We start from the raw sequence: 27,275 nt of genomic DNA on the forward strand, positions 1-27,275 counted from the left end.
GAGCTCTCCTTGCTGACACCTGGAGTGAACTGGCTGTGCCTGAGGACAGTTGTAGATGTTGTGTTGGTAAAAGAGGCTTCAGCAATGCAGGAGGAAAGATTGTATATGTTTCTGCTGGAAACGTATTTATTTGGAGCTCTGTTCCCATCCCAGTCTCCTTTAATAAAGGGAAAAGTATGAAATAAATGCAAAGCATGAAATAAATGCAAAATAAACAAGCCTGTATTCATCAATGCTTTTAAAAATAACAATTAATAAAGTAATGTGGAGCAATAAATCACAGCCAAAGCCATGATTTAATCTGTCCTTAAACTCATTAAAGCAGAGACAATTTAAAATGACCGTCTCCTGAAAGGAACAGCCCTGACAAATCCATTTATGAGGCAGGATTTGAATGGGATTATTAGTTTAATGAACTATTGAACAGTTTCCAAGAGCAAGAATGTGTTTAACAAAGGGGAAAGAAAAGATGATTAGTCTGCAGCCAGCTGAGCTGTTTGCTGGCAGGATGATTTCCTGTAAGTTCATGGCTGCCTGTTTTTTTAAGTAAGAATAAAGGCTCAGCTATAGCCTGACTTTAAACACAACTAATTATGTCAAGCCCATTAATTTTGAAATGGCCACTGCAATTGAGAAGATGGATGAAGAGAGGATGTTTGGGGAGGCGTCTGTCATACCTCTTCCATTGCTCTGACTTATACAGAAAGGCAGAGATGTCTAAATTAACTGGGGGGCAATGGGGAATATGAGCAGTTTCCAAGCTGCTCTCCCATAGATTTTTTTGACACCTTCTTATTTTCCAACTTGACACCGGGGAATGGAGAGGAAAGGCACATTTGCAACTGCAAAACACCAGCAGAGGAGGAGTTGCTGGGATGTCGATGAACTCTCCATCCACCACACTAAGCTTGGCAGCTCAGATGCAGCGGAGAGGCAAAGCCACGGGCTGTGATTCTGGACCACACGGCACCAAGTTAAACCGAAGCTGACTCTGGGACGATGTTTAATGTCAAGGGGGGAGTGGACATAGCAGAGATGAGCTTCACCACTTTCGCAGTTTACTCCGAGATGTGCACAGAGAGCAGGTGATTTCCAGCAGCGTTTTAATCCCACTCCATCCCTGATGTTGCAGTTCCACAAGCATCTCAGTACAGGACCTACAAAAGGTTTTTTTGGATCAGCAGCAATTTTTATTTTCTTCACTCTCGCTTTAGGTTTATCAGAAACATGTGCCTTTAAAAAGAGCTGATGCCCAAAACACAACCAGCACTGTCAGATGTTTCATGATTCAGGCCCTGATTCTGCCTCTGCCAAGTTCAAGCATAACGTTTTAGCTGACTTGGTTGAAAGTAATAAGCCCTAAGTGGGAGTCTGCAAATCTTTTCTGCAGCGTTACCATCTCTGCTGCTACTGTAAATCTAGTGAGAGGTATTGATTTCCTCGGTGTCCCAGAGTGAAGTCCTTTAAATGCAGAAGTTCAGCTTTCATTCCTTATAAAAAATTGATTTATTGACCTCGAAGTTGTAGAAAACTTGCTTGAAAATGAAATCCTGTTTAGAGTAAGAAACAGGATGCTACTAAGAGGCAGTGGGAGCTGAAATGTCCTATTTCTTAACGTGATCCTATAGTTTAGGCAACCAGATTCTGTCCCACTGACTGTGTGGGTTGTTTATGAAAAAGAGCCAGTAACTATGGCGATTTAGATACTTCAAAAAGCAAATCTGTGGGGTATGTCACTAACTACACCAACTGAAACTACAAGCCCGTGTAGCTGAAGAGTAACAACAGGACTCTGGTACTTACTGAGAATTGTCTGAAACGGACTGTGCTGCTTGTGGTTGCCCACATGTCATTGCAGTTGGACTAAATGATCGTTGTGGGACCCTTCCAACTTTTCTATTCCATCCTAAATATTGGTTTTCTTACAAGGCTTGCTAAAGCCCAGTTTAGAGTGAGTGTACATCACTGGAGTGTCTGTCACTGTGATCCAGTCACCCCCCTGAGCTGCTTCCAGGTCCATGTACTCCACACGTCTAAACCTTGATATTTATTCAGAGATGACATACCACGAACAGCAGAAGGAACAAAATTAAGGCAGCAGCTGGAAACTTCTGACTTAAGACTCTTGTCGCTAATTTTCCTTGTGTCTTGATTTATATTGTGAAATGGTTGATCTTGGACTTCTGGCCTAGGCTGGTTTCTCTTGTTGTTGGCAGGAAACATGAAGGCGAGTATTGGCATGGCAAAAAATCATCTGGCGTAGAAGTTAATACGTTATATGGGTTTTATTTGGAAGTTTTAAGAACTGTATTTGAAGTTTTGATTTATTTCAGAATTTAAGGGAAAGAAAAAAGATGGAAGAGTTGGTAATGCTGCTTTCCAAATGAAAGTGTTAAGCAGTTCCTGGAAATCAGTTGCATTTTTAGTCTTTTTCAAAGGAAAGTCTTCTCTGTGGTTCCTTGCTGATATATAGGATTTAAATTTAAATGTGCACAAATAAGGAAGGGTTTTCTCTACCATCACTTACACAAAATGCGTGAAGATCTGAATAAAGGGGAAAAAAATACAGACAGAGAAAAGGTGTATAACATAAGATTTTATAGACCTCCTTTGCTAAAAAATAATTCTAAACATTATTGGGCTTGAACCTGGCATTAACCTAAGCAGATGGAATCCAAGACCTATAGAGTAAGATTTTCCTTGTAATTTGCTTCATTCCTTTTATGAAACTGAAAAATAATCATGACTTTTAAAAAAATTATTTCCATCTCCTTTTTTTTTTTTTTTTTTCCTCCCCACAAATTTCAGCAAAAATTCAGGTGTCTACCTTGAAGTCAGCTTTGCATGGCTCGGGACACCTAAAGTTGTTGTAAGCGTAGAGGTTTATTTTGGTGTGATCTAGGTACCTTGGTGACAGCCAGGCAACCTTCTCAGCTTGGCTTTCTCTCTCTGTATAGATGTGTCTGGAGTCCACGTGTGTGAGGGGTCCTAGGAGACTTCTGCCTCAGGGCAGGGAGGATTTTTGAGCTGGGGCTGCCGTTTTGTTCTGGGAATACAGAGGTCCCTGGTGGGACTTCCCTTCTCTGTACTCTCTTGCTCCATCACCTTGCTGCTGACCTTACTGATAGCTGCATCTCAGCAGGAAAAGGAATGGGGCTGAGATACAGAGGTCTGTCATCTCTGAAGACTGCCCCTCTGAGATGGCCTGTCCCCAAGGCACCCAAAGCTGCCCTCTGCTCTGAATTATGGTAGGAAATTCAACCCTGGGCACAGAGCCAGGAGAGGTACCATCAAACATTAATAATGCTGTTTCAATTTCAATACAAAGATAATTTAGGATGTATTAAAAGGAGGAATGTCATAACCGTCAGGAAAAGAATAATTTCATTTCTCCCCATTTTCTGATAACATCAAAATGAAGACAGTAAACACCTGAGTAACTTTGTCTGAAACTACATAACTTCTCAGTTAAAAGGCATCTATTTTGATCTCATGCGTTTTCCTGGTTAATTAAAGAAAGTGCAAAATCAGGTGTCAAGGCTTTCTTTAGTTTCAGATCATCCGTTCTCTGAGAAAAAATAACTAAAACATAAAACCAGATTAAAATAACTGCTTAAATGAAGGCTTCCTTCCTTTACTAAAATAACAAAGGAAAAATAGTCTTTGTTCACTTAGGCCAGTCTTTCTTGTCTAGAGCCCCTCCTAGGTTCTGGGAGGAGGAGCACTCAGTGATGCACTCTTCCACCTCTTCCCAAACCAAACATTTCCTTAAGGAGAGCTGCAGTGGAGGATCAGCAGCTGAATTCAGATGCTTGAAAGGCTCAGCTTTCTTTGAGCATCTTATGTCAAGGTCTTCTGAGTCCCAGCCACTCAGTCTGGGCTCCAGCAGAGATCAGGTCAGCACTGCTGGGCAGCAGAGATGAGAGATGCTCAGTGATGCTGCCAGGGTTTGCTCAGGAGGGAGCTGTGCACCAGTTCACACGACCTTTATCCCTGGGGATGGAGGTGGGGGTGCTCCTGGGGCCAGGGAAGGTAAAGGGTCTCGAGCAGGAATGTGAGAGAGATCATAAGTGCCTCTGGTGAGATCAGAGAAAAGTGTTTCTCTTGCCACAGATGTATTACTGGTATTGCTGAGAGTTTTAGGAAAGTGATCCATAGCTCAGCTCAGCAAACAGCTTCAGGATGTGCTGAATTCTGAATCCTTTTCTGCTTGGCAACGCAGCGAAATAGCTGTTAGCAGTTTTAAGGTGTGTGGCTTCTACTGGTGGTAACAGAAGGTTAGCAGCTGTGCACCTTTCTTAGAACCAGAAATAATTGAAATCACTGGGACTTGAACTCATCCCTAAAAGCTAAACAGATGCAGGGCTGCTTTGCAGAACAAGAAGATGACGTTTCAGGCGGGGGGGGGGATTAAACACCTCCTTTGCAGAAGGGAGTCACCATCCTTACATTGAACAGGGGCTTGCCTGGGTAGGAGCAGCCAGTGGTTTTGCTCTACTCTCTCGTTTGCAGATTACTTATCAGAGAGTATATGCTGCTTGAACACATACAGGCCTGGGGAAGTAAGCAGTGAACATCGAGATAGCACAGTCCTAGACTCGTAAAACTGATAAATCACTGAAATAAATACTTGCAGTACATCTGAGGGATCTGGTCAGTCAAGAATGAGGAGGACACAAATATGTTCCCCTTTAGGCCAAGGATCCGAAAGTCAGCATTGTTTCAAATCTGTTCTCACGCCATGGCACAAACCCAAATCCCTCTGGGTGGGGAGACGCATTACCAAAAACCACTATCACATTTGGCAGTAATTATTGTCCCCCTGCTGATCGCTGCTGAGGCCGAGGGTGACCGATGCCTGTAATGGTGTCCCCCCAGTTATTGTGAGAGATCGTCCCTGGGGCCCAGCAAAGACTCAGGCTAAGATCAAAACCAACAAGAATCTTGAATTGTAGGAAAAAATTCCAGCTCAGATGGAGAGGTAGGATCATTGTCCCTGGAAAAAGCCACATGTTTAAGTCACATAAAAGGAGAGAACGTAGTGATGATACTCATACACATTAATTTTATTTGACTCTGCACAGTCATGAATTTCCTGATAGGAGGAGGGCTGCAGGGGGGGGCTGTAAATAATCTGAAAAGAAACTTCTGTCTCCTCCCTAAAATAGCACTTCTGTGGATAGCAGACAGCCCTCCTTTTTGCAGTATGAAATCAGAAATCCTCAATAGCCTGACATTTTCACTTCTCATTTTCATTTCCATTTCCATGGACGTTTTCGCTGAGTTGGTGAATTTACAGCAAAGGGTAACTGTGAATGGTTTGGGGAAACCTAGAGCAGTATTTGGGCTGATGGCCATTCCTAAAGCTGAACAAGTAGAATTGCATTGAGAATTGGCTAAATCTGTTGCTGGATGGTTTGATTTCCCCATAAATACTTCTATGCTGAAACCTGAACACAGAAGAGACCTGAAAATCAGGTAAGGAACAGGGAAGGTATAAGCGTTCCAAGGAATTTTCATTCATCCCATGTAAGGTGTCAGAATTGCTGCACCCCAAATTGGATGTGTTCGTAGAACAGGAGGGAGATTTCCATGTCTCAAGATACCCAGAGAATAGAAAGAGGTAAGAACAGAAATAGAGAAGATTGGGCAAGCTTAATGGACTCTTAAAACTGTGCTCAAGCAGAAGTGGGGTAAATAGCTCCCCTGGACCTGCTGGCCATGCTTCTCCTAATCCAGTCCAGGATGTGGTCTGCTGCTGCTGTGGATTTCTCCAGTGATGAATCTGTCCCACTTATTTTGAGGAGCAGTATCACAGAACAGGTCTCTTATCTCTTGATCATTAGGTCTGTGGCTGGATAGTTAGGCTGTGGTGCTTCTTATCCTGAAATCACCAGGTGTCGATCCCATGTGCTGGTGGGAAAGTTGCTGCTCACCCTTTCATAAAACACTGGGCTCTAGCCCTACTACTAGCCTGCACAGTTGTACTTTGGCAGGGCAGGAGGGTGGTTTTTAGTGAGTGTTTTGTTTGAAACTCTTAGAGAAAAAGGAATTTGTGCTTGGTCACTTGCCTGACTTACATCTGGGGCCTGGTAAAAAGTGCAAGCCATATTTTTACTAACAAAGTCTTAGTTTACAAAAATGAAGTGGTGTGAATTTCTGAGAGCACGTATTCTGTAACCTTGACCTGTTCTCATCAGGAGGATAGAGAAGACCTGCAAGAAATGTGAAGCGCTGGCATCTCTGCCCTTACCAAGAGACTCAAACTGGTCCAGAGAACCAGTCGGACCCTCTTAGCTCAGACTCCTTTTCCCCGTTGAACAGAGAATATCTTGGAAAGTAGTGCTCAGGAGACAGTCACAGCACTGAGGACCTGTTTTCACCCAGCAGGAAGAAGTTTTATGTTGTATCAAGGAGGGAAATAAAGAATGACTGTGATAAATAAGGAAAAGGGTCCCCCAGCTCAGGCAGCAGATACCCAGTCCAAGCAGACACACGGAAAGCAAAGAGCTGGGAGAAGCACTTGCTGGACCGCTGAGCACACACCAGAGCAGACTAGTTCCAGGTTCACAGCTCAGGGAATCTCAGTCACTGGACAAGGGTCTCCACTTGCTGAGAAGAGCAGGAAATTGGCCCAAAGTAATGAACTATAGTAAATTCTTCCTGAATTAGTATGTTGAATCCCCCTGGATGAGGCCAGTGGGAAGGAGAACACGTGAGCAGCCAGGGGAGCACTCTAAGCAGACCAGAGCAGCTCTGAGAATTACCCCAGCCCTGGCAACCCACCAATTTTTATTCACTTTTGTCTTCCTCTAATTTAAGGAATGGAAATACCTCTTCTGAAGGCCAGTGACAACTGAGGTACACTGATTGCTCATGACAGGGGAGACAAACCCTGGGCTGCTGTTCCTGCTGTCTGAGAGACCACACTATGTGGAGCCAAGGGTTCATTAGCTGTGGGTCTTGCTGGATGGCAGAAGTGTTCCTTGCAGGACACTGCAGTTTTTACACAAATCAGCCCTTTAGTGACTGCAGAGCTTTCTGGAGGAGGTTTGGAGAGTTCATTCTAGCTGGGTAGTCTTTTTCCCATGGCTGGAGGAGTGGACAAAGACCTGTGTGCATGTGCATGTATGAGGACATGGCTTGTGGGTGAGCGGGAAGCTCAGGATGGTTTGACTTAGGTTTTGTCTGGCATCTGAGTCTGCAAAGTGTTCTCAGCCTGGACTTCACACGCTGTGCTGTCTGCCCTCTCCTACCTTTAACGATGTGTAAAATTCTGCTCGGGTCACACTAGGCATCTGACAATAACTGGCAGGACTGAGCCCTTTTCAGCTCCTTGCTCAGCTAGTAGGCAACAATTCAGTGCTCTAGGCTGTCTTTCTCATGCTGCTGTAGCAACAGCCAGATGCTGCTTGTGTTCTGTCCCCCACAGGCGGGCTGACACCCCGAGCCTGTGGGCAGTGTTGTGGTATGGACTGTCTCCCAGTCCTTGCTCATGCCTCTGACTCCATTGTGGGTTTGGGAGAAAAGCTTTTCTTGCTAAGAGCTGTGCTTTTTCACATCAGATGGCCACAGCTCTGCTCTGCTCCAGTGGTTTTTTTCTTGGCATCTACCAGTTCTCAGATGGAGCCACTGCCACCAAGCAGCATTTGGTGCCATCAATTGAAATTCATGCTTACTTTGTCCCTGCTTATCTATAATTCTGTTGCATATTTGAAGTGGGCAAAGAAGATGCTACGGCCAGCATTGCTTTTCCCTCTACCCGTTCTTAGCATCACTCTTTTGGCCATATTCACTTTCATTAAAATAGTTCTCTTCAGCAGCTGAGCTGTTTCAGCCTTTTTCTAGGCAGAAGGTGATAAGGGAAGAGCTGCTTCATATTGGCAGGTCTATTTTTGCATCAGCTGAACCATGGGAGTGGACCAGCAGCGCAGTCCTTTGCCAGAAAGCATTGCTAGAGAGGGCTGGCACAAACACGTCAGCTCTTATCTCTGTGGTTCTAACACCCAAAGGAAAAGTCACGCAGGCACTAGCACCATCTCAGCAGTATAACTATGTCTGTCCAGGACTGAGTAAGATCCCTTTGCTGCTGCTGGCCAGCAAGGAGGCAAAGCTGAGAGTGAGTAGAGTGAAAAAACCCTCCCGATTTTTAAGTCAGGACTGATTGTTATGAAGTTTCTTGATAGTTTTTGATTATCAGAATGTTGTGGGCAAGTGTATTGAATTTAAATGGCTTTTCCTCTAACCTTGACATTCCCGTTCTTAGGAGCTCTTCACCACAAACTATGGTTGTGGTTTTCTATTAACAACTAAATGACATGCCTTTTATCCACACCTCCTTGCTGATGAGAACGTAGGTTTCCAGCTTGTATTTCCCAGGATGGAGATAACTGCTATTAATTTTAAAAAGCAATTTTGTCACGACTTTGCTGAAGATGTTATTTTTCTCTTACAAAACAGCATTCTCCTTCCTGAGTGAGTTCTTGCTTTGGAATCTAATTTCATTCTCCCTCTAGGTCATTTCTGTGACACCATTAATTTCAACCCATTCAGAATGGATTCTCCCCCACATTTTGTTTTGAAACTCTGCTAATTTTTAGCATATGCTTATAAAGGTTCGGTTTTGGAGGAACAATTGTGATCCTGTAGTTTAGCCTCCTGTCTAACAGAGTGCCCAGGACCTCTCCCAGGATCCCTGCACAGAGCTTGCTGAAATCTGGGGCTGACTGTCTTTTAGAAAGAGGTGGTACTTGCCACCATAGTTAAATATACACGATATACTTCGTTAAAAATAACGATATACTTTGTTATCAACTTCATTCAACTTCCACTTTCTTCTGTCTTAGTCTGTGAGATTGGTGCCAGATACCTCTTCACTGATTTTGACAAAAAACCCTCTCTTAGTCTTTTGCCTGATAAAATGTCTATATAATATTCTTTAATCTTCAACAAGGCTTGAAGCAGCCTGAGGCCAGGGTGTACTAAGGTCAATGGGAACCTTCCCTGCAGAGCTGTTCAGGTCCCTGTGTTGAAAAGTGGGGACCAGCAAACAGATTCAGGTGGAAGTCAAACTGCACTATTTGGTGTCTGGCTGTCAGTTGTCTGGGCTGCCCACACACTGCCTGGAAAGTCCTGTATCAAAAAAAAGATCATCCATCCATCCATCCATCCTGCATGCTGGCATTCTGAGGTCTGAAACTTAGGCTTTACAGGACCTCAATCTGCTCAGAGTGAGCTTATCTTCCCAGTTAATGCCAACCACAGACATATGTCTACTTTTAAGTGGAGATTTACACTTGAGTATCAGTGGCAGCACTAGCTACTTTTGTGTTTTATCCAACCTAATGCAACCAGGAACTGCAACCCAAGATGTTCCCCCATCTGCAGGGAACCTTAATCCATCCCAGCAGCATCGGCTCTGCATTCAAGGTTTCCTTTTAACTTCGAAGCACAGGAGAAGCAACAGCTGCCCAGGCTTTTGGAAAATGTAGGCGCTTTTGAAATCAAAATACAGATTTACTCTTCCCCTCCAACCATAGCACCAAATTATTTTAGCAGAGCCCTTGATTCTATGCTTGGAGGGCTGGTGAATTAGGCTCTGCATAGCACTGGGCAAAAGCAGGTTATAAGGAGAAATAAGTTGCCACAGTTTCCACAGAGGTCATTGTGTGCTCTGGGAAAATTAGAGCTAGGAAAAGCAGAGCAGCACCCTTCATGGCACAGAAAGTCATCCAGCATGGGCTGTGCTGCTCAGGGGTCTTCTAGTCCCCGGGAAGAGTAGAAGCTAAGATTGCTTTTACATGGGAACATCACTGCTTAGTAGAGGGTTCCTCAGAGTTTGCTCTCAGTCCAGCTCAGTGTTTCTGTCATTAATGCAAACAGCGCCCAGTTCCTTTTTCCACGGGAAAGCATTCTTCTCCTTCCACTTTGGAAAGGTAAACCTGCAGCCTAGCTGCCGCACGTCTGCTGCGCCCGCTACGTGTCTGCTGCACATCTGCTCCGTACGGCTGCACGCGTGCTGCTCTTCTGCCACGTCCTTGTTTTGTCTGCTGTGCCTCTGCTGGGGGTGCCCTGCACGTCTTCACTGCGGCTGCTGTACATGCGCCGTGTTTCTGCTACATCTGCTGAGCATCCTCCGTCTATCTGCTGCGTATCTGCTTGATGTTTGCTGGGTGTTTTCTGCACGTGGATGTGTGCTTTATCTTTGCTTCGTGTCTTCTGTGTGTCTCCTGCGCAGTCGTGCTGAAGGGGGAAGACTTGTGTATGTCTGGGTAGGTGGTTCAGGGTGTTCTGGGGTCCGCTACCCTCTCCCAGCCAGAAAAGGATATCTCCTGCCCTAAAGCACTACAAGCTATTGCCAAAATCCAGACTGGAATTTGGTCCTACAGCGCACTGCTGAGATTGGCTCTTGTGCTCAGGGTGCCCAGTCATCCCAGCACCCTGCGCCTTCCCACCCCTGGCTTGCTGCAGGAACTTGAGAATGGCAACCAGAGGAAGAAAATCTTCAAAAAGTCGCCACCGCTAGGGCAATATTTCCAGGCAGAAACAAAGGCAAGTTGAGTAAACAGACTAATGGCACGCCTACAGTAACAGAGACCTCAGGATTTGAGGAAGGACAGGCAAGACAAGTTGTGTAGTAAGCACTTCATGACACGGAAGGGAAGTAGAAACATCCATGGTTAAAGCAGTTTCTACACAGCCAGTTTCTACACAGAGGTAATGGTTGGGATGCTGTTTTAAAGGAATGGGATGAAACTGAGACAGTACCTGCCTTATGCATGTTCCTTACTGGTGGCAGAATAACAGGGGAAAAATAAAAGGGACTGTTCTCTGGAAAATGAAATTGATTTGCTGATCTAACTGAAGAAAAGGGATAAATCAACACATTTTCAGAATAAAAAATCCCCAAACAGATCAGGCAGTTTTTCTGGAATTTTTAAAAATTGGATATTGTTGTTCCAGTCTGCCAAATCCCTAAATTAGGTCCCATGCACCATACAGCTAGAGCCATTTCTGCCGGTACCTGTGAATATGCACATAGTTGTGGATGTGTGTTTCACAATGAAATGAATTACAGTGAACATAGAATCACAGAATAACAGCCTGGCTGAGGTTGGAAGGGACCTCCTCTGGAGACCATCTGGTCCAACCACCTTGCTTTAGCCGGGCCACCTAGAGCTGGCTGCCCAGGACTGTGTCCAGACAGATGGTGAATATCTCTAAGGATGGAGACTCCATAACTTCTCGGGGCAACCTCTTGTTCCAGTGCTCAGTCACTCTCACAGTGAAATAGTGTTTCCTGATGTTCAGGTGGAACCTCCTGTGTTTCAGAAACATCCCAAACTTCATAGCAGAAAATGCAAAATCTGATTCATTCACATCATCCCATCCTGTCTGTGCAATGATGGTGGCAGTTACCATCACCAGCCCCAGGCTGAAGTGGTTGATGTAAAAACTAACTAAAATTAGAACGAGGATACAGACATTTTGGACAATAGATCCCAACAAACTAATCTGGTATTTTCCTTGTCTTATCAAAGAGAAAATTAAAGGATGATGTAACAACCTACACAGGTCTACTGGGCGAAGAGACTGTGTTAACACGGGTTCTTCAGTCCAGCAAGCAAAGATCTAACGAGATCCAACAGTTGAAAGTAGAAGCTAGATAGATTCAGACCCCAAAATAAAGCACAGAATTTTAACAGTGGGGATTATTACTCACTGGAAAATCTCCAAAGTTTCCAAACACCTCTTTCTCTGGTGTTCTGGTTAGTTCAAATTCTCATGCTTTTCTAAAAGATGTGATCCCTCAGCAAACCTCCAGGAAGAGGTTGGAGGATTATTGGCCAGGGTCCAGGCAAGGTCTGAACTCTCTGTCTACACCTAACCTCTTACTGCCTTCCCCCCTCTGTCTGATCCTGTGCTAGAGCCCCAGCATCTCTGCAAGGGGCTGCTTTCTCACGACTCCACACTTGACAATGTCACAAGAGTATGAATGTTACCTAGGTTTGTGGTTTTTCCTGTTTTCTTTTGGGAACTTTTCTTGGAGAGTTTGTTGGTCCATGTATGGATGCGTGGCGTGGCATGGCATGGCATGACGTGGTGTAAATGCCATGCTGAGGTATATACTCAGGCTGGGTTTCCTGCCATCTTTGCTGTGTGACATTGATTAAACCATTCAACAAGCAAAGGAAGCCAAAGAAAACCCTGGGCAACCTGTCTGATGGACGAGTTGGAGCGTGCAGGAGTTAATTGCCGAGTCAGAAAGGAAGAGCAGGACTTTGTTCACCTTATACATAAACAGCACGGCTAAGCTACATTCACAAGGGACAGATGTGCTCCTTCTGTTCAGGTTATCAAGACATTCCCTTGCCCGTGGTCTCCAGGGTTCTCGGTGTTGAGGTCTCTCCCTTCTCACATGGAAATGCAGGTCTCCAACTGGCTGTGTCTAACCTCGTGGGTATGGTCCCATGCTGTGCCTTCGTGTCAGGGTAGACCTGGCTGTGCTTCAATTCCTCACTCCTCCATATAGTCCTGAGAGGGTCACTGTAAGATCAGAGCCCCAAAGCACAGGGAGGTCACAAGTCAGTTATTAAAATAACACATGGTAGCTCCTGTTGGTGGGAATTAAACATGGCTTGTTCAAACTCACAGTGAGGGAATGGAGTTTGGCAGAGAAATGTCACACAAGAAGCTATTCAATTGCTCTCCTACAGTGATGATACATGCCGAATTTATCCAATTGCACTGCACGGAAACAGAGGGGGAAAAAAAAAAATAATTGTTTTTAATTTTCAGACCCAATGTCTGTGGCTCGAGGTTCCACTCCTACTGCTGCCCCGGCTGGAAAACGCTGCCCGGAGGGAACCAGTGCATTGTCCGTGAGTATCCATTTTCCTGTTAAGGGCACCAAGGGAGCTAACTGCTATGTGGGAAGGATTGCATATCTCTCACTTCAGCAGATGACAGAACATTTCATAATCTGCTGGGACAGGAGCAGCGATTGCTGGGAGTTCTCATCTCTGCTAGTCTTGATTAAAGCAGGGTGGTTGCAATTGATCCCATTTAGTGCGTGGCCTTTTATCTTCTGCCAAATTGCCACTGTGCTCCTTGTGGCTTGACAGTTTGTGTGCCTGCTGTAGAAGATTAGCCTCAAAGGAAAGGTATTTGTGACTCCTGAGGAAGTTATTTAGAGCTGCTTGTTTAGATGAAATAATTGAGTTAGTTGTTAGAATAACAGCTACATGCTGATTGCAAACATGATGTCATGATCTACAAGCAGGAATTTGCATCTTTCTTTGAGTGGCCATCCAAAGCAGGATGCTGGTTTAGATAAATCACACCTCTCTTTTGGCAGGTAGCTTTCCTATTTGGAGTAGAGCATTCCTGGACTCTCAGCTGCTGATATAAACCTATAAAATCCATTAAGGGCCTGATGTTTTGCATTTCTGTAGGTTAAAGACATGACCTGTAGGGAGATGAAGGAGCCTGCCCTTTGGAGGATGCTCCCATGGGAAGTGAAAGTCAGCTCAGGAGTAAATAAATGAGATTCTTATTGCAGACAATAGGGGTAATTGTACCTGCATTTGGTCATGTTTCATACTGAAACAGTAAATACACAATGTCCTGGAGATATTAACCCTAACCCGGACATACAAAATAGCAGACAGCATGATGGGATGCTTGTATCTCCCAGTATTTTAGCTTTCTGAATCAATCTTCTGCATTAGAGCACACTTGGAATTGCATGCGAATGCCCTTTTTCAAAACTTCCTAAAAATAATTGACAGTGGGAGGTTTCCAGTTGAGGAAAACAACAGGCTCCTCTAGTGGGATCTCCGACATAATACAGGTCACATATTTCAGTAGTAATTCTACCTTACTACTGGAATTTTGACTTGCTGAGTTGAAAACTCAGTCATCTTGGAGAGAAATGCCTTGTGTTTCCTAATACAGAGCTGTCTGGGACCTCAGATGTACAAAACTGAGTGCAGAGTTGCAAATATTCTTCTCTCAAAGGAAAAGGTGTCTGTTGTGTTGTGAGTGATGGGGCCAGTTGATGTGTCCTTGAACACAATAAGTAACCAGTCACACAATCACAGGATCGTCTGGGTTGGGAAAGCCCTTGAAGCTCCTCCAGTCCAACCATGAACCTCACACTGACAGTTCCCAACTCCACCAGATCCCTCAGTGCTATGTCACCTCTACCCTTAAACCCCTCCAGGGATGGGGACTCCCCCCCTGCCCTGGGCAGCCCATTCCAACGCCCAACAATCCCTTCTGCAAAGAAATGCTTCCTAATACCTAGTCTAAACCTTCCCTGGGTAATTTGAGGCCATTACCTCTAGTCCCAGGCTGGCATTTTGCTCACTCAAAAAAGAAGGGCAGCGAAGAGCCGTGATGTCTCAAGAATTAAATGCATCCGACTTCACCCCAGGTGATGGTAGAGTGTGGAGTTTGCACCGTCTCCTTTCCCGACGAGAAGAGACAGGCAAACTCAAAACCCTCCTGGCCATCCCTCAGACAGCGGATGCTCCACCAAGGATACAAGGCTTGAGTTTAATGCTGGCTGCAGCGAAGGGTTAAGGGACTCACAGCCAAATAGCTGCTCAGTGGCATGCAGGGTTAGCGACATCCCGGGTTGTCTGCTGACTTTTCTCATAACTGTAAAACATGCCATCTGGGCTGGAGGTCCTCAGGGGACTGTGTGTTGTAATTGTATTTATAAAACACACAGAGATGAGATACTTTCATGGGGCTCTAATAAAATCTGTGCTTACACAGGTGGAACAATACTGCCAGCTATGCTTTTGGCTCCCATGGCACAGGAAGGGGAAGAGAGTAGCAGGGGTCCCAGGCCAGAAAGGATGGGGATGGATAGGAAGACATCCTGCTGATGCATCTCTGGCTGAGGTGGGCTCAGCCCCTCATTCAGCACATGCATCTCAGTAATGGCCAGTTTCCTCAATGCCAGACTGTGCACTGCAAAATGCATCATGGAAAGATAAAAATTTCCAGGAAAAGTACAACCTGACTCACTGTGAGCATCACTTGTCTCTGCTGAGAAATATTTTTAGCAGGCAAAAATAGTGAAATGTGCCTTCCCCATGCTCTGCTGCTGAAAAAGCAATGTGGCAGCAGGAGCAGCCACCGTCTGTGATAAAAGGAAGATGTGTCCAGGAACTCCCTGTGAACGAGTGGGTCCTTCCCACTTGCTCTGCCCACACCAGGGTCCTCAAGAGGTGCCCCAGCTTCCTCCCCAGGTTATTATTCTTAAAACAGATGAATTCACACCCTTTCAGCAGCCAAAACCACATCTGCAGCAAGTTCGCAGACTAGCACATTGTGCTAATCACTTTGTCCTTCTCTTCCTCCAGCAATTTGCAGGAATTCTTGTGGTGATGGATTTTGTTCACGGCCAAACATGTGTACGTGCTCCAATGGACAACTTTCTCCCAACTGTGGCTCAGCTGGAGGTAAGAGAACATTGGTGGCAATTCTCCTCCCTCCAGAGTAGTTATGTGCTCTCTTAAAAAATTTCCCAGTCACAATAAAAGGAAATCTCTGAAATATTTTGTGTTTTGGCAGCCAGGCTCTAATCTGCATTGGGCAGTAGTCATAAAATCTTTCAATTCTTGTGGTGCTTTTACTAAAGGTCCTCACTGCCCCTGATACCTGGAGAAAACTGGCAACCCGCTTGCGATTTCTGCTGCTTTGATATGAGAAATCTTACAGGATGCAGCTCAGAAACCACATCTCACAGCAGCAAATAGCGACACTGCTGCCAAAGAGTCCATCCACCCCGGCTGTTCTTTGAAGTGGAGTGAAATCTGTCACTGCTTTTGTTAACCAAATAAATATTTTTTTTCTGATGGAAAAATTATTAAGTTTTCTTAGGCTGTGACTTGGATGTCAGGGAGAATTGCCCAGCAGTTTTAGCAAACTGCAGTGACACAGTGACACAGGGCTGGGAATGCAGAAACTGCATTGCCACTGTTTCTGCTTTGTTCTCCCATCTCAGACCTTCAGAACAAAAATCTGAAAAGCTCTGGGAAGATTATTGGGTGGCTGAGGTTTCTGAAAAACAGTCTATGGAGGACTCAGCACCGTGACGGTCACATATCCAGAAAGCAATTCCCATATCCCTCTGGTAGTCCATGTGGGATGTATTCAAGACCAGGTCTTGCTTGCAACCACTCTGTTACCCTGCAGCACATGGCTCTGCACAGAAAACACTCTTCTTGCTTGAGTCTAAATCCTGAATGCTAATGGTCTCGTGTACTTTCTGACAGCAAATTATTGCTCCTCTGTGCTCCCTTTTCTGCTGGAAAGGACCTGGGAGTTATGGTAGACGCCAGGCTGGATATGAGTCAATAGTCACTGGGGTGTGAGTAAAGCCAATCACACTAGATTGGGGCTAGATTGAGGGAATCGTGGTGAAAAAGTCAAAAAAGGGTATGATCCCTTCTGCTTGGAGTAACGAGGCTGTGGCTGGTTCTGGGCTGCCAGTTCAGGAGGGATGTGGGGAAGATGATGGATCAGCAGCGAGCTGCAAAATGGTTGGGACTGGAGCACGTGTTCTGAGAGGAGAAGCTGATGGATCCAGCCTGATTTAGTGTAAGAAGAGTCAAAGAGGGATCTAATTCCAGTCTGTAACTACTGGAAGTGCAGCTACGAGGCAGCGAGGCCAAATCCCTCTCAGTAGGGGCAGGCGACAGAGGTCAGTGGCCACAAGTTGCCACTTGGGCTGTTCAGTCAAGCTTGGGATCTTCAGGCATGAAGATTTCCTTACACTGGAGGGTGGTGCAGTGCTGGGACAGGTATCCAGAGCTTGGGGGGATCACCTTCCTTGAGGGATTTGAAGACTTACCTAGACAAAGTCATAGCCAGCCTGATCTGCAGGGAGCCTAGGTGGAGATGTCCAGCAAGTCCTTCCACCCGTGCTCCTGTAAGCCAGCACAGAGACCCGCCTGGGCCAGCACAGGTTATGCACAAGCCAACAAGTCTGTCCAAAAGGGCTTCAGCTGTTTCTAACGACAGTAGCAGTGAGAACAGGGACTGGCCTGAGCTTCTGGTCTCCAAATGTGGGCAATGATACTGGGTGAGCGTTTGTACCTGACTACCTAAGCAGCCTACCCACACATGACAGTGCTACTCAGACACACCAGACAAAAAAAACCCCAAACAACTTGCATGAAGAGGAACGGTGTTTTAAGAAGGCTGATTTTGCTAGTGCCCTATGTAAAATACAGAAATTAATGAGATTTTATGGAGTCTTTTAAGGTCTCAGATAGCCATTGCTAGAGACAACCCAGAAAATTATTTTCCATTATCACCCATCCGTAGGCAAGCTATTGTTAATAAAGTGACTTGCAGGCATCTGATTGAAGGCCAGAGGACTAGCCCCCTCAAACCTCAAAACCACATTCAGGGTGTGACTCAAAACAAGGAAATTCCCAGAATCTGATTCCAAAGTGCCACGTTGTGCTACAGCCTTGCAGATGTCCCCGGCGGTGCTCAGCACCAGAGCCCGTGCGTGCGCTGCTCCCGCAGCCCTTCTCTGTGCTTTGCTGAGGGGAAGGTGCTGGAGACACAAAAGTTTCTGGAGTGAGGGTCCATATGTTAGCAATCACAGAGGAATGTGAGGAATGCTGTAAGCAGTATATATACATTTGGGCACAGACCTGGCATTCCCCTGAGCCTCGGGTGGATTTCAGCATGTGCTCGAGGCGGGGGGGGGGGTAGGTTCCTCTGCAGGGGCTTCATCAAATCTGGCATTAATTGTGGGGATGTTTGGATCTGCATTTATCATGAATGCTTCAGGGAGGTAAAGCAGACAAATTGTGCATTCCAGAGGCAATAAAAGCCACTCTGCCTCTCTCTGTCATAACAAAAAGCTTGCTTTCCTACTTCGGGGAGTAAAGATATTTTAGGAGTAATTTGCAAGTGACTGTTTAGATAGTAGTAGTCAATGAGCAGACAGAAAACCTGCCTGCAAACTCCACTACTGATGGCTGGCAGAACAGCTGCAGCCACTGATCCTTTAAAGTAAGTTGTAGAACTAATCCAATCCAATCATGGGAAAAGTTAACTAGGGCGAGCTGTCATTCTCTTTTTCCTAGAATTTTAGTCCCTGCTACCCTGGAAAATCCTGACAAAGCGTAACAAGCCTTTAAATTCTTGGTTGAAAGATGTTCTTCTGCACTTCAAATCTACAGTGGGTTCTAATAGTGCCAGCCTTGGAGATAAGTCAGATGGTGACAGGACCTCAGGGCTTTGGGGATCGTGGCAGAAGTAAGAAATGTGACCTGCTTTGTGCACGTCCAGGAATAGTCTTTGCCAATTAGTTGGAAAGTTTCTGGATGAGCATCAGGGCTCTTCTTACATCCAGACCCTGAACTCCCAAAATTTTTCAGCTTCGCTAACCCTTACCCCTCAGGATGCTGCGTAGGGAAGAGCTCCGACAGATGGACAGCTCTGACAGACAGACACTTCCTAGCTACCTCTGCCTCTGGGCAGCCCTCCCAGATTTGCTGTGTCTAATTGCTTTCCCAGGGCTGATTAATTGTAGTGAGGGGTGTAGGGTAAGCACGTGCTGGAAGCAGAGGCTTTTCCCAGAGAGACTGGTTTTATGTCTGACAATCTCAGCAAAGCTTTGAAGCCTCAAGCTTCGTTTCCTTAATGATTAAGCTTTCATCTAGATTTGGCCTAATCTCTGGCCATAGAGCACTAGGAAGGATAGTAGACATCATGACTAATTCAAACCACACTAGCAATGCATGGATTAAATGTACAGCACATGTGCTGAGCATTTTGAAGCTCTGAGACTTCCCATTTCATTCTTCACTCTTCCTTCCTTTTAGGCTTCCTATGAACAAGGCGTCAACCATATAATTATCCCTATTGGACACATTTTGAGTCCTACTACCTTTTGGACAGACATTTCACTTGCACTGGCCCCAACTCCTCTCTGCTTGGAACTGGTGTTGGATGCCTAGAGAAGACACAAGCCACAGCTGAGCATCCACTCACATATGCACTCTCCAGCCCCACCTTCATCAAGCTGCCAAGTCACAGCCCCTCCTATCCCTGGCAGACATGAACTGTGGTGTACATGCTGAAAAGCAGTTTTCACATAACTTGCTATAACCTCAGGCACTTGCAGTTCGAGTTGTCACATCTTACAAAGGAAGAATGCATTGTCCCAGGCGTTTCAGTAAAGAATGAAAGCTGTTTGACCCATATTTGTAACAGCGTTAACAGTAACACCCACACCCACCCCCTCTTTTTAGGCTCTTCTACTTTAAGACCACATTCCTCAAACATTGAATAGTGATGAAACAGTTAAAGCCAATACTGGCTCTGTGTCTACATGAGTATAAAACTTCCCGACTCTTATTTATTGCTATTGTTTTCCTACAGTGCATTAGTCACATTCAGTGTGTCCTAATCTAGTGTGAAAGCTGAACTCTTAACAGAAAAAAAAAAAATAGATGATACGTGCATTTCTTTTCAGATTTATTAAAAATCCCCTCTCATGTTAAATGAATCTCACCAATAAGGCCATACAGTCATTGTAAAATGAAGAGAAATATCTTAAAAGTTGATGATTTTCCTCCACCGAAATTCTATCCCCCCAAACATCTCATAGGTCTTTTAATATGAAGGCATTTTAAAGATTAGACAGCCCAGAATGTGAAAAGCATGTTTTAAAATGGAGCAATAATCTGAAAGAATAATAAAAAGGGTATGAAAATATTTGGAAAGTGTAGTATCCTGAAAGAAAGAATTGTTTAGAATGACAGAGTTTTCGAAGAAAGGGAGATACCAGGAAATATGACCTTATTGGCAGTCACATCAGCTATGGCAGGACGTCCTGTGGAAAGGACAAAGCTGCAGATGTTTAATCAAGGTAGATTCCTTAATGAAGTAAAATGATGAGTGTCTTTGGGTTCTGTGGAATGAGGTCTATTTATTTTACTCTAAAACCCGTTTGCTGTAAGAGACCAATGATACCTTGCCCTGTATGAGATGGACTTAAAGAATTACATCCACTAAACTGCTCCTAGTTTCACTCTGCCCATCGTGTTCATGGCTTTTCCCTATCGGAACGGTTCGGTGCTACCAGTTACAGAACCAATAAAAACATACATCTACGGAATAAAGAACAGACTATGGTATATAATTCTGTAAGCCACTCTGAGGTAATTATACCTCAGGAAAAGTGCAAGCCTTTAACCACACCGTGGGCTTACATCTACCGTGGGATGTCAGCAGTCTCTCCATTTAACCTGAAGGAACCCGACACTTAACACCACCCTTAGATTCTGCACTGAGGAAGTTTTTGAGCATCCCTGACCCGTGAGGTGCGTTCACCTCCTGCCACAGTTGCATCGTCACCTAATATTTCCCCGCTCTTCTCCACAGTCCAAACCTGCAATGTGAGATGCATGAACGGTGGGAGCTGCAACGAGGAGTCCTGCCTCTGCCAGAAGGGCTATACTGGGACGTACTGCGGACAGCGTAAGTACCCGCCCCGCCGGCGCTCCGCACGTGAACCCAAGGGCGAGGCGAGGGTCCTGCTGCCTCATGACTGGAGAGGTCACCTGCCACACACTGGTGTGCTCTTTGGGGGCATCACTACACTCTCCTCTCCATTGGAATCTCAGCCCGCGCTCGTTAGGGGGTGTAGGTATATATCTATATAGAGATATATCTGTAAAAGACATATAATTTCCCTGTAAATATATATAAATACAGATTCAAATATATATATTAGATATAATTTATCTGTAAATAGTTTTAGATAAAGAGCATATTCTCTGGAAATGGGCTTTTTGTGGGAAACCTTCATTTTAGCTCAAATGAAGCCTTCTTTCAATTAGAAGAAAACCAAAACGCTCCAAACAAACCAACATTTTTTCATTATAAACGACACCTGATTACATCGGAGGGGGTTCAATTATTACTTCTGTTTATTTGACAACACTGACTTTCTATAGGGAAAAATTCAATATAGTAATTGAAAGAAATTTGTCAGTGTTTTCTGACTTGGTTTTCTATTTTGTCAAAGCACCTATAGCTTTCATAGGGAGAAACTGAATTTTTCTCCTAGTTTCCCGTGAAAGATATTTGGCAATTTTAAATCATTGCTCATGCACATTGTAGAATTAACAACCAAATGACTTAGTTGCCATCTTTAAGAAATGTCTGGCACGCAAGTATGCACAACAGTTTTGAAAGAATCTCTGGTCAAATGGAACTTTCCAGGAAAATTTCAAATGTTAGAATCACTAAAGTTCTCAGTGAAGTCTACGAGAAATTTTTTTAAAGATGGGCAAAACACCATATTTCTCCTAAACTTATCCTCAGCTATGACTGATTCATTTTTTGCTGAAACTTTCCAAAAAGTTCAACTAAATGCAGACACACCATATGGAAAATTTAATTCTGAATAGCTAAAGCTTGGGAAAATTATAAGTAACAGCAACCCGGGGCTTATAATGGAACGCGCTAGGCAACCGTAATTATGTGCTGCTACCAGCTCCACCTATAATATCCTCAGTAGAGCTTTCATAATGGTTCAGATATTGGCAAGACATCACTGACAGGGTGGGGAACAATGGAGAGTCCCACTGGCAGCATCCCAGCAGAGCAGATTTCGGCTTCCTCGGCTCTGCGATGGGTGTAGCCTTTGAAGGCTGTGAAGTGCAGCAGTACCTGGCCTCTCTGCAGCTCAGAGCTTGGCACTAGACCAGTGAGGGCCACACTGAGGTATCCTTCAAGATCGCTGTGGACTTCACCTTTCATGAGATGATATTCTTCTCATCTTCAATATGCCGGTGTTGTTGGGCAACTGAGTAGGTTGGTGAGTGCAGCTCTGTGTTGGAACTTTAGGAAGAGTCATAACACTACTCCTCTCATTAGTCATTACAGCTGCTGAGATATTTATAGGTCAACGTCATCTGTCACAACCAGCAATTGCTCATGTCATGTGCCCAAGTGTTCCTACATCCTGTTCAGTTACCTTAGTCTGAGTTCAGAACCTAATCAGCAACCTACTCTTTGACTTCAGTCCTAGACTATTGACTGCAGTTTTTCAACTAAGGGTAGCAGGTCTAATTTTAAGTCAATGAATACTTGTGTGCTGATCAGACTGGTTCTTCTTTGCTTTGGGTACGTGGGATTAAACAGCAAACAAGTCTCCTCTCCTCACATTTCACTGTTGTCATACGGTAAACATTTGCCTTTATGCACTTTCTCATTTGTATCAGTTCATCTTGACCTTGACATTTAAATCCCAATGCTGACCTGAATGAACTGAGATTCCGGAGCACAGGAAATCCTCTCAAGTGAAATAAGAGTTTATAGCCATTTTATAAATGGGTTCATTCATAAACAGGAACTAATTTCCCAGGAAAAATTATCAGACTTTTCTCTGTATGTTCACTACGGGGAGGAGACTCCTGATGGGTGAACAACACAAAGTAGGTGATATTCCAAGCCCTGCCAGCACGACACACCTGACACTGTGGTGTCCCTAAGAGCAGAAATCACTGATTTCTTTTTCTATTTCAAAATAGCTGTCTGTGAAAACGGCTGTCAGAATGGAGGTCGATGCATTGGGCCAAACCGTTGTGCTTGTGTCTATGGATTCACCGGTCCCCAGTGTGAGAGAGGTAAGGAACACGTTCTCATATTATCACTGACAGAGCATAGGATCAGGAGTTGTATATTTAAGAACGTGTATTAAAGAGACTCCATTTTATGTGAAATTCTGCTCAATTCCTCTGCCTGATGATACAGCCTGTGATGACAACCTCATGCCCAAAGCACTTCCTGGGGTCCCTGGTTATTACAAGTGCAGGATGCGACGTGCCTGCTGACTGCATGGCTGTTCAGTGTCTCTGGATCCTTCTTTCCACACATGGCCCCTTGTAGCTGTTTGTTAAACATCAATGACCCCCCCTGCTGCGTACAAAAAGGTTATTTTTCTCAATGGCATTTCCCTGGGAAAGGGATAACCTGGGAGTGTCTTGGAAAGCCCGTTATCACAGCATCCTCATGAAGGGAAGGTGACACCATCAGTGCCTTTCCAAACACTAAGAGAGAAGGGAAAAGAAATGTAAGCCAAAATTTGCAAATGAGCCAGTGCGATGGGTTGACCCCAGCCATCAGCCAAACACCCATCCCCATCCTTCGTCTCTCTCGCTCCCCTCTCCTGAGGGCTGCATAGAAGTCAGAAGACAGAAAGTCTCATGGATGGAGATTATGTCAGCTTAATAAGGAGAGCAAAAGTTGTGTGTGGTAGCAACACGAAATAAGGAATTGATTCACAAATTCCCATTGGCAGGCAGGCGTCCAGCCCATTCCTGGGAAACAGGACCTCAGCACCTGTAGTGGTGGCTTGGGAAGGCAAACACCATCACCATCTTATATCTCCCCTTCCTCCTTCTTTCCCTGAGGTTTTATTGCTGAGCATGACGTGGTGTGGGGTGGAATATCCCTCTGGTCAGTTCAGGTCACTCGTTGCAGCTGTGTCCACTCCCAGCCTCTTGCCCAGCCCTGGAGTGGGGCTGGAGAGCAAGACTTGGCACTGTGCAAGCCCTGCTCAGCAACAGCTGGAACACTGGGGTGTTATCCACGTGGTTTTAGCTACAAAAGCAAAACACGGCACCACTGTTAGTTAATTCCATCCAGTCAGACCCAATACAGCCAGGTAATTTTGGTGCCCACCTTGAGTTACCCTGAGCTGGACTTGCAGGACTCTCAGTGTTCGCTGCTCCTGCTCAGCACCACAAGTACAACTCACTGCAGCTCGTGATGGCTGAGGAGTGATGGCTGAGGAGTTAGGGACCACACGCAGTTAGGGACCACATGCAAAACCCTGCTTTAAGGACTTGGCCAGCTCGCACAGGAACTCTGTCAGACGCGAGTAGACGCAGTTCACCAGGCAAGCACTCAGCTCCCCCATCAGAAGGACCATTTCTGCAGTCTCCTGCCTCTCTCACTATATAGAATCAAATTCCTGCAGCAACTCAATTTATTGCCTGAATACGACCTGTCCTGTGTGCTTCAGAAGACAGTTGGGTGAAGGACATCAATACTATGTACCATCACAAATTAAAACTTATGATGTCACCAGCTGATAATTTTCAAATGAACATGGACCTGAAACCTCAAAAGTCAATATTCCAACCTTTGCAAAATTATTTGTATGGTTAGGACTATATTGAAAAACCTTGACAGTTATGACCAGAACTTAAAGTTTTTCGTGAAAGAACCTCCTTTTAGTAAAAATGTTACAAAGGGAAACATAAGCCAGCTCTGGTTTATTGTAAACCTCACGCAGTTTGATGCCAACTGCTCATCCAGTATGAATCAAAACAGCTCCAGTAAGAACCACAGTTTTCACCAGCTAAGAATATGGCTGTTAGTGACATGTGGCTTTGCTGTATTTCAGCCAGCCAGCATGCGCTGAGTGGCTAGATCAGATTTACGTTTGGGCAGTGTGGGTATGACTGAGGTTTTGGCTGACACATGAAATTTCTCCCTTTCCTGTTGGCTTCGACGGACATCTCACGACACTGCCCTTGATATGATTTTTGGCGAGGGTCAGAGTGGCACAGAGCAGAAATGAAACTGAAACACGAAGCCAATGGGCAAACTCCCAGCGTTAAGATCAAAGCACCCTGGAAATATTCTGCTTTTCTAGCCTCTCACTTTCCCAAGATTGGGCTAATTCTGTTTAACTCCATGTCCAAGGATTGGACTGTTCTTGCCTTTAATGTTTTTTTTTCCAAGTTGGGGATTCTTGGCAACATGATTTAGAGGGTGAGATAGGAATAACAGTTGGTTTCCGGTAGCCCAGGCATCAGTCAGCTCTGCTTGAACAGTGGCCAGCAGAAATACACAGAACTCAACATAGTTGTGCAATGTTCCTTGGGTTGCAATAGTATCTACTGAACCTAATGGTGCAGGTGCCCCATAAAAGGCCTCTGCTGTGGTTTGAGCCTCACATTTCTTGGATGCAGAGGAGGGAAAGCTCTTTAAAATCCTCTACACACGTTTACTGAAGTAACCTTTCATTGTTCCAGTCTCCTTTGTACTCTCCTGCAAACCCAGCTATTGGTCAAGCACTGCAGCTTTATAGTCTTTAAGCCCTCTCCTTGCCTTTTTCTAACACACACACACGTGTGCAAGTGCAGATAGACATTGCTTTAGTTGTGGAAAGGTATTATAATAACAACCTCTCTCTTTTGAAGGCTCTGCCTTGCGGCATTCCTTCCCTTAAAGCCCTAAACCCAAGCTCCAGAGCTGTCTGTAGAACTGCTTGCTTTTTTTTTTCTAGCTCATGGGGATCTGAAGTACTGAGATTCATAAATCAGAATGGACATTGGCTGTGTTTGAAAAGAAAGCTGGAAATTTCTTAAAGAAACTGGTTACAACAATGCCAGGAGGGACTGAAAAATCCAACTGTCCTGACTCTGTGTGTGTGTGGTAGTGGAGTGGGTAGGAGAGAGAGAGTGGAAGAGGCAGGGAAAGAAGGGGTCTGAGCAGGGGCAGACTTTGGAGACATCTTGTAACGTATAAAATTCTTTAAATAAAGAGAGCATTTTTACAAAGCCTTTAGAGATTTGGTTGAGTCCAGACTTGTACTAAGAGACAAAACAAGCTCTCCAGCTGTGTATACACAGGTCTTCCCTGCCAAGACAAACAGAGCTCTTGCTTTGCTAAGAGATGTTAAAAGTTACACTTTTCAAAGAGGCTCCTGGCTGGGCAGTCTGTGAGTTTGCAGCCAGGTGAGGTGGTTGCAACTGACCTACCAAGAATAATTAGTGTGACAGCAAAGAACTTAACCCTTCCAAGGAGAAAATGAATTCCTGCTCCATCGCTAGGCCTGTTAAGATGAAGTCCCTAAGCACCAGACTTACTGGAGACATGGCCACTGCCGAATTTCTGTTGTTTCTCCATTTAAAGCAGCCACGGTATTTGACATGTTTACAAGCACCCTTGGGAGTGTCCAGTAACAAGACACTCAAGTAGCAAGCTTGGAAGCAGCATGGATCATCTTATAGCTCTCAGTTTAGCTCTGAGTCTTGTTCCTAAAGATTTTTCTGAAGAAAGATTAACTCAAAGCAGAGCCCAAAACCCACCGGCTTCATATGTGGGAAGTACAGGTTTCAGCCCAAGGCTCTGTGGTGATGCTCTCATAGCACAGCTGGGTACACGGTTGAGTACTCTGGAAATTCCTCAGATTCCTGCCTGCACCTCTGCAAGCAGAGAGCTTCCACTAATGCCGGTGACTGTCTAGTGAGACATCATTCACCTTCCTCCTTCCCACACAGAGTAGCTCCTGTGGTATGTTGGGGGATGTGGGGTAGGGGACAACTTTGTAGAGTCGGGCTCATGGTTGGACTCGATGATCCTGAGGGTCTTTTCCAACCTGAATGATTCTGTGATTCTCTGATTCTGTATTTCTCATGGGGCAACCATTGCTACCTACTACATGGAGTATGTGGCATTAGGCAATAAGAATGCACTCTTGCACTCCAGCATCCTTGTGTCTGCTGCTTCCAGAGCACAACATGAGAGACTGTCCTGGCTACAGAGCACTAAGAAAATAACAGGTAGTTTAAACTGGCTTTCACTGGCTTTCAGGAAAGAAAGCAGAGATAATGTGATACGTACAGTCCTTTCCCTCAGTGCTGTGCTGTGAGATGTCTACTGATAGGAACCAGCTGGATTGGCAGATCGGACCACACTCAGCCTACAGAAGAGAGAACGTGTTGTAGGACACATCTCTCCAACTCTCCCAGCCCCATTACTGAAATGGGGCGGTTGGTTTGAGTCACAGCTGCGTAACGTGGAGATTTTATGTCCTGAGCCTCGGACAAAGCAGTATGAGCTTTGCTGCTCCATCCTGAGTCTGACCTGCTGCTTGTGCTAGTCTGGGCAGCTCATTACATCACTCTGTTATGTTTCTTTGTAAAATAATAGACGTTTTGCTTCAGCACGAGGACTGTGAGGAGTCACCGAAGGATTGCAGGAGAGCTGGTAAATCGGCTGCTAACACTGATAAGAGCGTGATTGAGGCGTGACTGTGTGTTGAGATACAGTCAACTGTGCATTTGCTCCTGATAAGCCACCTCCAGGCTGGAGCCACAGTGTTAAATAAACCATAAGATGCCTCAGACTGAAAAGTTGTGTTAAGGAAGCAGTTCATTAGGAAGGATGGACTCGCCTCACCTCATGCTGCTGTGGCTGGCTGGCTT

At 45.0% G+C, this 27,275-nt stretch overlaps 1 protein-coding gene across 1 annotated transcript in view; it reads left to right on the forward strand.

Annotated features, from left to right (window-relative positions):
- Positions 1-27,275, forward strand: part of LOC141970846 (fibrillin-2-like) — a 109,762-nt gene that overhangs the window by 4,045 nt on the left and 78,442 nt on the right. Inside the window, exons 2-5 of the mRNA XM_074927738.1 lie at positions 12,799-12,881; positions 15,378-15,476; positions 20,428-20,523; positions 22,584-22,679. Coding sequence (XP_074783839.1) covers positions 12,799-12,881; positions 15,378-15,476; positions 20,428-20,523; positions 22,584-22,679 — 374 coding nt within the window. The remainder of the gene's footprint in view (positions 1-12,798; positions 12,882-15,377; positions 15,477-20,427; positions 20,524-22,583; positions 22,680-27,275) is intronic.

This window comes from Athene noctua, chromosome 27 (genome assembly GCF_965140245.1).
Source record: "Athene noctua chromosome 27, bAthNoc1.hap1.1, whole genome shotgun sequence".
In the NCBI taxonomy this organism is placed as follows: Eukaryota; Metazoa; Chordata; class Aves; order Strigiformes; family Strigidae; genus Athene; species Athene noctua.